The following is a 14,574-nucleotide window of genomic DNA, read 5'->3' on the forward strand; positions in this document are numbered from 1 at the left end:
ATGAACCTCTTATCAAACCGGCGGCAACCCATGCATTTCTTCGCATCCACCGGCGCTCAGCTGGGGTAACTGGATTGCCTTTAGGCGGCGAAGTTCGGAATCCGAGCCGGCGCAGGCAGCTCCGTAGACTGCCGCCAGCTGGGCAGGCAAGGAGTACAGAAGGTCATGAACGTGACTTTACAAAGGCGCTACCTGTCACCTTCAAAACCAAAACTTCTCCTAGTTTAAAAAAGTAACATTGTGTATGTGCCTACAATACCAATATATTTATATTAGAAGGTGCACATGTCAAAAGTTGTACTTTGTCCTCTAATTTTTTTTTCATTGAGACAGCGTTCCCCGCCCTAGAGTTTCATACAATAATAACTAGAAAGGAATCGGCGCTGCAATCGTGTACCCTCATTCCTCCGTGCCTCAGAGGAATTATGTACAGGCTTCGGATAGGATCATATTACCCAGCAAACTGTCTACGAATCTTTTTCAACAGTTTAAGCTTCGTTCTTTGTGTGGAGTTTGTAGTGGTGTAGGTGCAATCGACTGAAGCTGCGCCTTTGTTGTTAAAAGAAGCTGAAAACTGCTAGACCACTCAATTAACTGCAACGCTGGATGACAGTTTGAGCGAAGCATCGTCTACTCACTGCTGTGCATAGAAGTAGCGTCCCATGCTAGTGCAGGATATTACATCGCGTTCACGTTTGTTGTTAGTGCGTCTGGTCAAAACTCGTTGAAATAAACTGCAAACAATGGCGACGTGAAGTGGACGCACCACCACGCTCTTCCGATTCGACTTCACAACAAAACAAGAAATGCATTGGGGGCAGACCACTTGATATCGCAGCAGACAAAACGTTAAGGGTTTCCCACTTAATACTGCACTGTTGTTTACATAAAAAAATTTTACGTACTTTCGAGGGCAAAACAAAAGTGTTAGTTTCGAAATGTTTTAAAGAATAATTAATTACACCTGTTGATGCCAAATCTCAAAGGCTATGGTAGGGTGCCTTGATGCCCGCGCGCTCCGCTGAGGGTGAGGACAGCCGCGTCGTCTGCTACAACCGCCGCCATTGCGCCTCCCCACCACAACTCGACCGTATGCAAAGCCCGTTACGCAACGCTCGTGTGGTGCCCTGATACGCCCGGAAACATGTGCAAGCTAGCGAGCTTTTCTTCTTATTGAAGCTTGGACATCTTTTAGAGTTAATTTTGCCTGAATGCATGCAGGGAGCGCATATTTCATGTAAGCCGACGGCTTGCGCATGATTTATGCGCTACAGGCAGACGCTGACTCTCATGTTGAAAACAAATCCCTACGCCGGTTACCACAGAGGGGATTCTAAATCTATATCGGTGGTGTCGTTTATATGCTTTCTTTGTTAGTGTTAATTATTATCTGAGGCTTTTACGTTCATAAATGACACCTGATTGCAGGACTGCAGCAATTTCGACAATCAGTTTTTTTTTGCCTGCACTGACAAAGTACATGGGTGTCCTCTGGTGTTTTACGTTATTCAAAATGAGACCACCGTGGCCTAGATCGAAAGCGTGAGCCTCGCGTCAGCAACCGAGCACCGTGCCCACGGCACCACTGAGGCGGACGCCTTTCTTATTGCATTAACTGTTTCTCCACGATCTTCTCATCGCACAACTTGACTTGTTTTGTTTTTGTTTTTTTGTGATATAGCGTGTTCATTCTACACAGTGGTGCCCCGTCTTGTCTTTATGCATCTTCTTTGTATGGACGCTTCGCGAGTAGAGTTTGCATAAGCACTTGCGTATGATCCCTGATAGCTCACAGTATTAATAAATAAATTATTTACTTAAATAATAATGCGTGCTGAAAGAGTTTAAATACTGACGGTGTGTGTGTGTGCGTGTGTACACGCCTGCCGTTTCCCCTATTATCATCCAGTGTAGAAATAATTTATTTTTGTGCATTAATGCAGCGCTGCCAGAAGCAATTCAAATTATACGCTCCATGGCAGAATTCACTGAGTACTGTCACTAGTTGCTTCAGAGTGGTCGTAAAGGATTAAAGAAACAACATCAATTGCGCAATGATTCGAGACAGGACGAACAGAAAACTTGAAGTACAGGAACAATGAAAAACAATTGAACTGCACACATTCTTACAAGGGTCATCACACCAGCATAGAAGGCGTACCTAAACCGTGGAAAAGATCGTAGAAAGAAAGAACCTGTGTGGCTTTGTAATGGTTTGGGCGCTCGAACGGTCGGTAATCGAATTCCGGCCGCAGTGGCCCCACTTCGATGGCGATGAAATGCCGGAGTTCTTAAACTTAGGTGCAAGTTACATAAAAACACCTGTTCAAAATTTCTGAAGTCCTCCAACGTATACCGTGTCTCTCGTGATCATATGGTGATTCCGTAACGTACACACACTCTTTAAACTTCATTGGGTACGACACCGCCGCTGCGCAAAGCTTTATTCCCACAAATGAATATTACGAAAATAAAACAAGGATATCATCTGCAAAGAAACACGTGTATTGTATATTTATTAATAAAGTTCTCATCGCACATAGTGAAACCAAGAATGAAGGGCAGATACAGTACCAACCAAGAGCAGCAAGCAATGTTTACGAATTGAAATACGCTATTCATGCACACGAGAATCAAGCATACAGCCGTCAGCGTGTCTGTTGCTTACACGAAATTGGTGCCGGTACAAATTATGCATGCGGAATACCGGCTGGAAACTTACGCTGTGAATAGATGATCTGTTTGTCGGATGCCACTTGTCATGTTTGATTTTCACTGTTGAAAAGGCCTTCATTTCGGGTCTCTTAGGAAACAATACAGCTTCCAGAGTTTTTGCAATGATTAGTGCCCTGCGGCACGCAATACCCGCTACGGTGACGGTAGCGAGCGCATTAAACCGGAGAAAAGCGAGCGCCCGCACAATTATTCGGGCGCAGCGAACACGCAGAAGTGACTGAGTGGAGTCAAAATGGCGGCCATGCCGCCGCTAAGGCCGAGGAGGCGGCACCTGCCCTTACAAAGGCTGACACCACTCTAAGCGGGGGCGCGCGCATCGAGGCACTCTACGCTATGGCAGAGCAATACGCACCCTAGTGGTTAAATTTGTCCAGGTTTTAATTTTCACCACCTAGTCACAAAAACCTTTTGCAATAAAGTTTTCGTAGAAAAAAGATTAAGCGAGTTTCAGTTAGACATGCATTCATATTACTTTGTTTTACATACAACAAACAAGTGTCGTGAATTTCAAGAACGTGATCCACTCGAAGCAGATCCGAAGCCTGTACTTCCCATGACTTCCAATATAGTGAACTAGAATATTCTAGTACACTATACTCCCACGAGGGTACAAGCGCTGCTGAAGGGGCCCGCGTGTAGACACTATCGCCAGATTCCCCTCAAGGTATTATTGTATGAAACTCTGTTTTCTCTGCAATGTCCTGTGTAAAAATACAAATCTCAAAGGCCCTGTCTTTCAGTCGACTGTCGTCTAAGCACCAGTTGCGCCCGCTACGCCGTACTCAAAGATGCGTATTATTAAGGTAATACAGTACCTGAAATAAAGCAGTGAGTCTACTTTGTCGCAAGCCAAAGGGAAAACCGCGGCCTTTCATGCGATGATGCAATCATGCCCTCCAGACCAGTGTTCCTTACGCGCGAAATTCAAATGTGAAGTGCAAAACTAGGTTTTGAGTAAAATGGACACATAAGACGTTTTAAACAAAAACTATCTTCAGAAAGTGAATGTCACGATGCATTTGGGTGCATTACTGCAAGAAATAAAGCTGCTTCTGCATCGTCTAAGCTTGCATACTTCCTATCTTAGTCGTGACACGAAAAGTCTGCATACTTATCGCTTTGATAGCAAAAAAGGCATCAATAAGGCCATCTTCTCTTCATTAAATGCATATGTACCTTTCTCTTGCAGTTGCAGTTGTGCAAAGAAACACACAGGGAGGCCTGAAAAGATAAGAACAGCTGCGTCCACATGCAACGAGGACGTCTTCTATAATTTTTTTATTCTATTTCAACACCTTATGTGATTTTCTCTCTCTCCCTACTTTCTACCCCCTTCCCCACGCCGAGTCAGCCATTCGCATATGCCGGTTAAACTCTCTGCTTTTCAATAAATAGTTTTTTCTCTCCCTTTCTCTTCTGATCCTTCACCTGCATCAGGAAAAAGAGTGCTCGCTCAGCACGTTTTGTGATAAAAAGAAAGGTAACACTCAATGTCAAACTCTGCTCCATTTCTTTGGACATTTCTACTCCGTAAAGGGTCGTCAAGCCACAGTACTGTCAAATTTTGTCAAATTTATGCTAAATGCACATCGCATTTTTTATGCATCATTAGAGCGTCTGAATGAATATTACAGTTGCGAATATTTGCTTTCCCGGCTGATAGGCGATAAAAAGGTGCATTTGTCGTTATTTATATGTCAATATACTGTGAGAAAGCAAAAGAAGCAATTCCGAAGCACTTCAAAGCTGCAACCCAAGAATAAAAAGCAGGCGCTAGCATCGTAAGAAAGAAGTGTAAATTTAAGGGCTCGCTTTCTCTGTCAAGCACATATTAATAATGAGAACTAACAGATAATGATGCCAAGGGAAAGTACAGGGGATGATACTAGAAGTAAATGTAATGTAAATGTGAAGAAAACTCGATAAAGATATAACTTGCCGCTGGCACGAGACCGCTGCATTGTGCTATGAGTTCAAGTTGTGCTGTCTGAAAAAAAAAGTACTTGCTGCTAACAAAGACTCCCATGATTTTTTTTTCACGGCAAAAATTCATAAAGACCATGTTCCGTCCGTTCAGTTCTCACAATGTCTCAGAGGAGGTTAAGCGGCACAATGAAACTTCTGGATTACTCCAGCGACATTTGTGTGGCATGAAATGTCACTGATCCTTTTGTGGTTCGGAACTCTGATGAAGTGCTTGAATTTTTCCGGAAAAATGAAAATCCCTCGAAGTCAGATTTTGCATTTTCCATTTATGCCGAGAGAAACAGAGAAATAAACATGTAATGCCGAAACAGTGTTCCGAGCGATGCCCGATGTCACTCCCCTCAGCGGCGGCTACATGGTTAGAGCATCCGCTACCAATGCGGGAGGTACCGCGCTCGATTTCCAGTGCCGACCGCAGAACTCACCGGTTTTTCTCAATGGGTAGAGGAGTACACCAACGTGGCGTTCGGTTGTTTCTGGTTACTCATCCGGAAAGGTAGCCCAATAACGTTCTGCGAAGGCCCCGGGGCGTACCTTAATCCACCACAGCCTTGGTGAAATAGTTGAGCATCTGCCGCTGCTGTGGCAGGCAGAGAATTTCTGCCGCCTGGCACTGGTTAAAGAAGTACAGTCGCGCTTCTGGCCTAGTGCTCGACAGAACGAAGTACATAATTGCGCCAACCTGCAGTGTTGCCTACCACCCTACGGGTTCCCCATAGTCCCGGAAACCTTTAGCGCTGACTGCCCTCTTGGCCCTGGCGACGAGTTGTCACTGGTTTTCCGGGTCCTCGAGGATGAGCTTGGCCTCCTATATGTTTCGATTAGGTGGTCGTGATTCGTTTTTGGTGCTTAGTTCACCCTCCTGTTCGGTCGCAATGTGTTGTTTGCATGGTATTGGCATTCCAAGAGCAAGTGCGAGACATCCGGTACGTTGCAGAGTGGGCACATATATCCATGTTTCATTGGATAGAGGTGGTGTATCAATGTTCCATGTATGTTGCTTTCGGACGTATGACACGCTTCCTTCTTCAGTCGGTTTTGGGTGCGTTGGAGGTTACACCCGTCACTCCAGTTTTTAGTGTTGAGGTAGTGACAAATAGGTGTTTTGTACAACCTCCATCTCTTCGGCCATGGGTCGGGTATCCTGTGGCCTGAAGGGAGCCCGGCTGATGTGCTCGCGGGTAGCGGTATGATGTAATGGAGGAGGTGGTGGTTGTGATATGCTGCAAAGGCGAGGTTAGTCTGGAAATTATGACCGGTAATTGTTCCACCTGAACATCTCTTGAATTATAGGGGTCCGTCACCAAATGTAACTCAGCCCAGTGTCTCGCAGGAACGACATCATGATCCCTTGCACACTCCTCCTCGCCGCCATGGGTCCTTCCGGAAAAAATGACATCTTCAAATGTCCTGTGCATGTGAGAACCTTTCTGCAAGTTGTGTACCATCTTTGTTCTTTTCTCTGTCAAACTTCGGGCGCAGTCAAATGTTCGATGCCGCCAATGTCACCACAAAAGACACAAAACGGGGAGACGCCTCACACAGTCTTGAATGACCAAGCCGGCGTGTATGCGGAGTCAATTCTTTGCCGGTGAAGCAGCGTCGCTTGTTCCCTACATAGCCCTTGGACGCGTGACTGACGTGGAAACTTGTGGATTGCCCTGAAGTGATTGCGTATTTAATATTATTGTTCTGGTATAAGTTCTAAGTTTTATTCTTCAGCCTGACATTCTCAGGAACGTAAAGCATGCCATCGAGGAGTCGGACCCTCAGAACTTTCGCAGCTCTTCCGGGCATTTGGCTGGAAGTTTTTTTTAGAATTGCTTTTTCTAGAAAGTATTTTAGAGCCTATTCATTGTAATCAGAGTTTTCCTGAGTACAAATACCCCCAATAATTAAATAGGTATCCCCACTACCTGTTTATTTTCCTCCACAATCACGTGACCATATTGTAACTCTTATCTTGCCAAGATATTTTTTTAAATGAACAGTTATTAATACAGATGCAAAGTGTATGGGGAACATAGCTCTCATTTTAAGCAAAATGATTTTAGTGAACTGTGAAAGAAGCATTGCAGTGCCTATTATTCAGACTTTTAGAGCAAAAAATATTTATATATGTGAACGATTTCCTGGTGGTGCTAAGGGGGCGTGGATCCTCACGAGTGAACTAAATTTGCCTGGAGTATTTCAAAGTTGTTGAGTTTTTGTTCAAAAGGCCTAAATTTCACGCATGAATAGCCGGAAGGGGGAATCATTCAATTCCTCGAAGCTTGTTTTAACTGTCCGAGAAGTGCATAGGCTGGAGCTACAGGCCATGGTAAAAAATAATGCTGATCAGAGGTACGATTCGGCCAATTCTAAGTTAATAAAATGATGTATGAACTCCTCGCTCCAATGGCATTGCGTACACTCGCGTAGTCAAACTTTCTCCTCTTTGCGATCACCGACGACGGAACTTATAGCAGGGGTCAACAACGTTTTGAGGCGTAAGGCCGGGTCGAATCAAGGTGACATTGTGTGGTTCGGGGTGTGGGAGAAGGGGCTTTGTTGCTGAAGAGAAAAATTTTGGGAGTAGACAATTATGCATCTAAGCTGGAACAGATATCATGTTAACTTTAAGGATACATGTCAAAAGGTTGCAAAAGACCGAGAGAGAGAGAGAGAGAGAGAAAAGGAAGGCTGGGAGATTAACCAGATGTTGGCATACGGTTTGCTACACAGCACTGAGGATGGGGAAATAGGGCCAAGAAAGAGGGTGTAGAGAGAGAGAGAGAGAAATAAAAAATACACGTGCACTCAGGAGAAAGCAAAAACACACACAGCAAGGGCGTTCTAGCTACGACTGTTCAGAAAGGTCGGTTACAAAGATAGGTTACTTATCAAAGTCCTACTTGATGTCAGAACTGCTACGGCTTCCTCTGCACAGCTTATTTCGTGGGCCACGCCTAACAAGCGTGTTAGAAATAAAGTGGATAATTATTTCGGCCTGTGACAAGAAGATAGCAAGTTTTGACGTCGTGCTGAGTACCACATATTACCGGTCCATGGGCCGCATGCCACCCCCGGGCTGCAGGCTGCCGCCCCTGACATGTAACATTTCGTACTGACCCAAAACGTGTACGGATTACGCAGATATTCATCGCCATTTTTATGATAGGAGCACTGGCAAGACTGGTGTTGTCTTTGTTCGCTGTCCTGGTAAAGATGGCACATGCAGAGTGAGTGCGCGCAGGAGTAGATCTTAGGCACACTGTCCGTGGCTGCTGTTCAATAGTTGGTGCTTCATCCCGTAGGCGAAATAGACAAAGATTTCAAATTATATATGTATAACTCATCCCATGATGAAGGCAGGAACCTCCCGAAACTGTTGGGAAATAAATATATTTATCCTTGTTGACAACGCTCCCGTTGTGCCATATCCCATACCTTCACCAAGACTAACTGGCCCATTAACTTATTACTCCCACTCTATAAATATATATATATATATATATATATATATATATATATATATATATATATATATATTGTGGGCATTTAGTATACCAATCCTCTTCATCCGTACATTATCATCATTATCATCTGTGGCTCCTGCACCCTCATCGTTGTCGCGTAGCATCATCATCTTGGTTCTTTCATCTCAGCTGTTGGCTGCCGGTTCTTCGGGCCTAATAAAGGTCTTCCAAGCCAAGACTTCATACGTGGTGGAGGTGCGGGGTAAGGACTACGCTTGGACGAGGTACTGACTTGCCTTGCGGGCGCTGGTCTTCAAATTAACACCAAGAAGTGCCATTTCGCCAGCAGATCTATCAAGGTCCTCGGTCATGTTGTGAGCAAGGAATGAATTCGTTCAGACCCTGAGAAAACTGCTGCGGTGCTTCGCTTCCCTCGCCCTGACAAGCCGAAATATTTGCGAAGTTTCCTTGGTCTCGCCTCTTACTTTCGGCGATTCATACAAAACTTTGCCTCAATAGCCGCACCACTCCATAAGCTACTTGCTTCTGGTACGCCCTTTCAGTGGTTTCAGGAATGTGAATCGGCTTTCGACTGGTTGAAGAGTGCCCTCACGACTGATCCTGTACTTTCTCATTTTCACGATGGTGCACCGACCTTCCTCCATACAGACGCTAGTGGCCACGGTTTAGGAGCCGTGCTCCTCCAGCGCGACAACTCTGCGAGAGCGAGTCGTTGCGTACGCCAGCCGCGTCCTCTCCGCAGCCGAGAGGAACTACACGATCACCGAGAAGGAGTGCCTCGCCATCGTTTGGTCAGTGCAGAAATTTCGTCCCTATCTTCACGGCCGCCGTTTCACCATTGTGACCGACCACCATGCTTTATGTTGGCTTTCGACACTCAAGAACTTGTCGGGACGCCTCGGCCGCTGGATTCTACGCCTACAAGAGTATGATTTTTACATCGTATACAAGTGTGGCAGAAAGCATAGCGATGCCGATGCTCTCTCTCGCTACCCACTACCAGCGGCTCCCCTCAGCGTTTCCGCAATCACTTTGCACAACACACCCTTGGAGTCCACGTCTACGGCGGTTTCCTCTCTCGCCTCTATGGACCAGCTGCCTTCGGACGACCCGCACGATTTTTCTTCTCGACAGCTGGCTGACCCATACTGTCGACGTATTATAGGCTACCTCACTGGCAGTTCCCGTCCACCTAATGCGAGGCTCCGTCACCAACTCTCGCAGTTTAAGCTGGACAACTCGGTACTGTACCGCAAAATTTACCATCCTGACGGTAAGCGCTGGGTTCCCGTTCCACCCCGATCGCTTCGATCCGAAGTCCTCAGAGCACTTCATGACCATCCGACGGCTGGTCACCTTGGTTATCACAAAACCTACGATCGCCTTCGAAGTCGACTTTATTGGCCAGGTATTACCACTAGTGTAGCTCGGTACGTTGGGTCTTGCACTACCTGCCAATGTAGAAAACTACCCACATCTGCTCCAGCCGGTACACTACAGCCTCTTCCGTGCCCAGCCACGCCATTCGAAGTTGTAGGCATCGATATTTATGGCCCCCTTTCAGTCAGTGCTGCTGGAAACCAATGGATAGTAACAGCCGTTGACCATTTGACGCGCTACGCCGAAACAGCATCCGTCACTACCGGTTCAGCTTCTGAAATTGCCGATTTCATCCTCCGAGCCATTATACTGCGTCATGGTGCTCCACGTGTATTGCTCAGTGACCGTGGAAGGGCTTTCCTTTCACGACTAGTGAACGAACTCCTTTGCGCCTCTGGCACAACTCACAAGACTGCCTCTAGTTATCATCCCCAAACTAACGGCCTCACTGAGCGATTCCACCACACTCTTGCTGACATAATCGCCGCCTACATTCAACCAGACCACAAGAACTGGGATGTAGTCCTACCATTCGTCACTTTCGCCTAAAATACGGCTATTCTGCGGACAACCGGCTACTCACCATTTTACCTAGTTTATGGACGCTCCCCTACTTCTCTCCTGGACGTCTCTTTCTTTACTTGCCATGTGGATTCATCTCCACCCTCTTCAGAGGAATACGTTTTACGGCTCGCAGAGAGCCGCCAACGTGCTCTTATAAACACTGAAGCCCGACAGAAAGACAGAAAGCTGGTTTATGATGAATCGCATCGTGCTGTATCCTTTCAACCTGGAAACGAAGTGCTCCTTTCGATGCCTATTCGCACACCTGGTTTGTGCGACAAATTCCAGCCACGGTTTATCGGGCCGTACACAGTTCTTGAAGAAACTTCACCAGTAAATTATCGCGTGACACCACTTGTAGCCCCAGCAGATCGCCGTTATCGAACTACTGAGGTCGTCCATGTCTCCCGTATGAAGCCCTTCATGCGACGTTCTTTGTCCCCTTGACTTGCCGCGGCCAGGCTGGCCGCTTTCACGTGGGGGGAATCAGTGTAAGCATTTAGTATACCAATCCTCTTCATCTGTACATTATCATCATTATCATCTGTGGCTCATGCATCCTCATAGTTGTCACGTAGCATCATCATATTGGTTCGTTCATCTCAGCTGTTGGCTGCCGGTTCTTCGGGCCTAAGAAAGGTCTTCCAAGCCAAGACTTCATAACATATATATATATATATATTTATACTTACATTTATATATATAAATATATATATATATATATATATATATATATATATATATATATGTATATATATATATATATATATATATATATATATATGCGAGAAAGAGACATTTTTACGGCAGCATCTTTACATTCACTGACCAGCCTTCTGCTCCACCAGCTGAAAACGTTTAGACACTTCTTGCATACAATACATCGGGTCCAGCATGAATGGTGCTCAAGGAATCTATATATATATATATATATATATATATATATATATATATATATATATATATATATATATATATATATATATATATATATATATATATATATATATATATAAAGTGGGTGCGTTCCATGTTTGAAGCATTTCTGTATTCATTGCGGCCTATCATAAAGACGGTTTTACGTACGAGTAGAGTGCTGGTCTGCGCATGTCGTAGGATCACGGCATGGTACCTGTTTGACATATGAGGTGGAGTCGAGATAGTGATGTGGCTATCTCGGGAATCCTAAAAGAGGTGTCATTTTTACTAAAAGAAATTAATCCTTATGTGTGCTCAGTTGGTACTGTGTGAAGCTCGTGGTGGTGAAAGCGGTAGAAGGGGGAAGAGGGGGGGGGCATGAAAGATTGTGAGAGACCTTTATTCGATTCGTAGATGTACCTAAATAATATAACAAAGATAAATATAATGAACAGATGTGGTGTAGCTTGGCACAAAATGAGATGAAGCGTCACACTCGGGCAATAAAGAGCATGTGACGTGGTTATTGTGAGTTATATCAGAACGTAATAAAAAAACCATCAAAATTCAGTCGTGTTACGTTTCTTAGAGCATTCTCTAGAGGGCTTGATCGATTGTCATTCTATATCCACGACGTCAGCTCTGCTATCGAAACCGGATGACCCCATCGATTAGGTAGCCGCAGAATAGTTCACCACGACGGCAGATGCCCGAGGCTCAACCGTGTCTCACGTGGAATGCAGCCTGGTCGGGAAACGGACGCCGTCGCCAACACTCGTGAATGCGGGAATCATCCAAAGTGATTTTCGCGGACCGAACACCTCTACGAAGTTCTCGTAGCGGTTTCCGAGATCGAACGAGTCCCTGAGTTCTTTAAACGTCGCGTCGCGCAGCCTCTCGAGCGTCGTCTCGTTCTTTGACGCCATGAAAAGGTGCATGACGAAAAAGGAGCCGAGAGCGACGGCCAGCATAGTGCCCACGACCACGAGGAAGACCACGTGGAAAGCGCACGGCTTCCGAAGCCACGCGTCCGACCACCATTCAACCAAGTGGGCTGTCAGGGTGGCCAAGCCGTATAGGCACAGTGCAACCGTGTAGAAGAGAGTGAGCAAAAAGAACTTGTAGGTGCTGAAGCAGACGCAGTTGTTGAACCACGGACAGTGATGGTCCATTTTCATGATGCATCTGCGAAAATATTTATAGGAGGTCTGCGTTTGTGGCATATCGATAAGCTGCGAGAGAGGTCGTGAAACATTTTAGTCATCAGTTCTGTGTACTGTAGGCACTTTAGGAATGACATACAAAGAGGAAAACCGCTCTATAAGGGTCACTAATTTCACGCACGCGTCCATATACACATTTACTGCAGGAATAAAAAGGTGACACGCCCCTCAAAACAAGAAAACTTTATGAACAGAAAGCATTCACACATCAAAGGAGCACAAGACTCACACGAAGGATAGGTTCTTGACTTCTTTTTTTTTAAGCAGCGTCAACATTCATCGCTAACAAAATCTTTTATTGATGCAGTAATCTCTTTTATAGCCACCAGATGACGTCTTATGTTAAAGTGCACAGTGTACGCGGGCTCACCTTCGGCACATGGAGCAGTGGTGGCATCTGTCCGGCTTGAGGAGATGGCATAACACGCAGTAACGCGCGGACCCGTCTGGCCCCCTAGTGAACACGCCTTTCTGCGATGCCAGCATCTCGAGCAGACCATGCCACGTGCGCTCGTTTTGACAGTTGGCCAGAACCTGCTCCTGGTCCACGCTCAACAGGTACGCTGGTGGAACGTCAGGAATCGCCGTCGCCGTCGTCTTTGCGTACGACCTGCAAAACGACACGTGAGCAGTACGATGTAAACAATATATCATACTAAATTCCACAGCGCAGAACACTTGTGCAGAGTATAGTTGATTGAGGGAGGGAAAGATGATATATGAGGCGGCTGTTTGGATTTCAGAGACTATGGAAACAAACATGACTTTCATTTGAATTCCTAAGAAAGAAGTTGAAGCGCATGCCAAATGGTTGTGGTGCGACGCAGCAAATTAAAGTTTGTTAAGAAGTTAAGCTTTTGCTCCGTATGAAAGCAGTGATGGTAAGAGCGCTGGTGATCAGCCTGATGCGAAAGCGATCGTACCACGTTCCCCAGGATCTGTGTAGTTGATCTCAACGTTCTCGTATAGCAAAGGCAATGAGCTATGTGACGTTGGCAATGACACTATTCCTCAAGTTACTCTGATATCAGATGCCATAAGCTTGTTAACATTGTTAAAGGTCGAGACAAAAAAGAAGGAATGCTCCATCAATGGAGGCGCTGAAGATAACGATTGCAATTTTAATTGGGTTGTTGTTGGTTGGAGTGTTCCACCCTCTCGGCTGGAGTACTCCCCGTGTACATTTGTAAATATACTGCGTTCGGTATTTATTTATTTCGAATATTCTCACTCCCGTAGAAACATGCATGCGCAAAACAAAGGGCAAGAAGACCAATAGGAGCGACACCCAGAACATGTGCACAGCACCAGAGAAACGAACGTCCCGGTTAGGCACTCTGCGACTTACCAGATGCACATGGACAGTAGCAGATGAAATCCAGCGCCGAACGTAACGGCCTTGGCTGTGCTCTCCTCTGCGACAATAGGCCGGCAGAAAACTTGAACATAGGCGTAGTAGGGACAGGAAATCAGCGCCGACACCAGCAACACGGGAAGCCAGGTGAGCGGACGGGGCTTTGTGAAGCTCCCCCCACGGGCGTCGCTACCGTTCTCGATGAGAGTACCTGGCCGGTCGACCGATGGCAGCATGCGTTGTTACAGATGATGGTGATGATGATGATGATGATGTTCCTATTTACAATAAAGAGTTCGCCAAGGACGTGACATGGGGAAAATTTATTCACTCTCTTGATGTACTATAACTAAGAAAGAAAATAGAAAATATATTAGTATAACAAAATGTTTACTAATAGTTTGCCATCATGCAACCAGAAAATGCAGATGAAGTTAGACTTCCACTTAAATTTTGAAAAGCGGGGTACTCTGGCGATGCCTTTTTTAACTGGGCGGCAATCAAGCCAACCAAGCGAAGTGTTGCTCCGCTATAAGAAACTCCAACAACGGGGATAAGCTATCAGCCACGGAGATCACCTATGGGCAATCCAGAACTGCCCACGATTCGGCAGTGTTGCTTAAGTCTGCACGTCCCTTCGTTGGAAGAGCTCACTATGTGCTAGTCGCATCTATTATGTTCATGAACATTGGCCACTTAAACCACTTCAATAAATCGCGAAAACTTCGTAGTCCCTAGGATGTTTACGTGCGACAATTCCTTTCTTTCTTTTTTAGTTCTTGGTAAACAGGGTGAACACACTTTTGCTCTCTTTTGAAAAGAACATGCGAAAGCAAGCATGAAACTCGCACTGCTTCTCCTTAGGTTTCAGGATGGCGTCCATCTTTGTGGTCCATTTCAATCCCCGGTGGTTGGCTTAGAGAAAGCTATCTGC

The 14,574-nt window shown here is 45.6% G+C and overlaps 1 protein-coding gene across 1 annotated transcript; it reads right to left on the minus strand.

Moving 5' to 3' along the window:
- Window positions 1–11,791: 11,791 nt before the first annotated feature.
- On the minus strand, window positions 11,792–13,893 carry LOC142817551 (palmitoyltransferase ZDHHC2-like). Its single transcript, XM_075894589.1, has 3 exons — window positions 13,635–13,893; window positions 12,657–12,896; window positions 11,792–12,248 (listed from the first exon to the last, which is right to left on the minus strand). Exons 1-3 carry the CDS (start codon window positions 13,874–13,876, stop codon window positions 11,792–11,794), a joined length of 939 nt encoding a protein of 312 aa, XP_075750704.1. The 5' UTR covers window positions 13,877–13,893.
- Window positions 13,894–14,574: the final 681 nt, after the last annotated feature.

The sequence above is a fragment of the Rhipicephalus microplus genome, chromosome 5 (assembly GCF_043290135.1).
Source record: "Rhipicephalus microplus isolate Deutch F79 chromosome 5, USDA_Rmic, whole genome shotgun sequence".
NCBI lineage: Eukaryota > Metazoa > Arthropoda > Arachnida > Ixodida > Ixodidae > Rhipicephalus > Rhipicephalus microplus.

Excerpts from the sequence above, each read along its gene's own strand:
- LOC142817551 (XM_075894589.1), bottom strand. The coding sequence starts at position 13,876 with ATGCTGCCATCGGTCGACCGGCCAGGTACTCTCATCGAGAACGGTAGC. Across the intron at positions 12,897-13,634 it reads CTACTGTCCATGTGCATCTG|GTCGTACGCAAAGACGACGG; the intron begins GTAAGTCGCAGA and ends GTCGTTTTGCAG. Across the intron at positions 12,249-12,656 it reads CACTGCTCCATGTGCCGAAG|ATGCATCATGAAAATGGACC; the intron begins GTGAGCCCGCGT and ends ATATTTTCGCAG.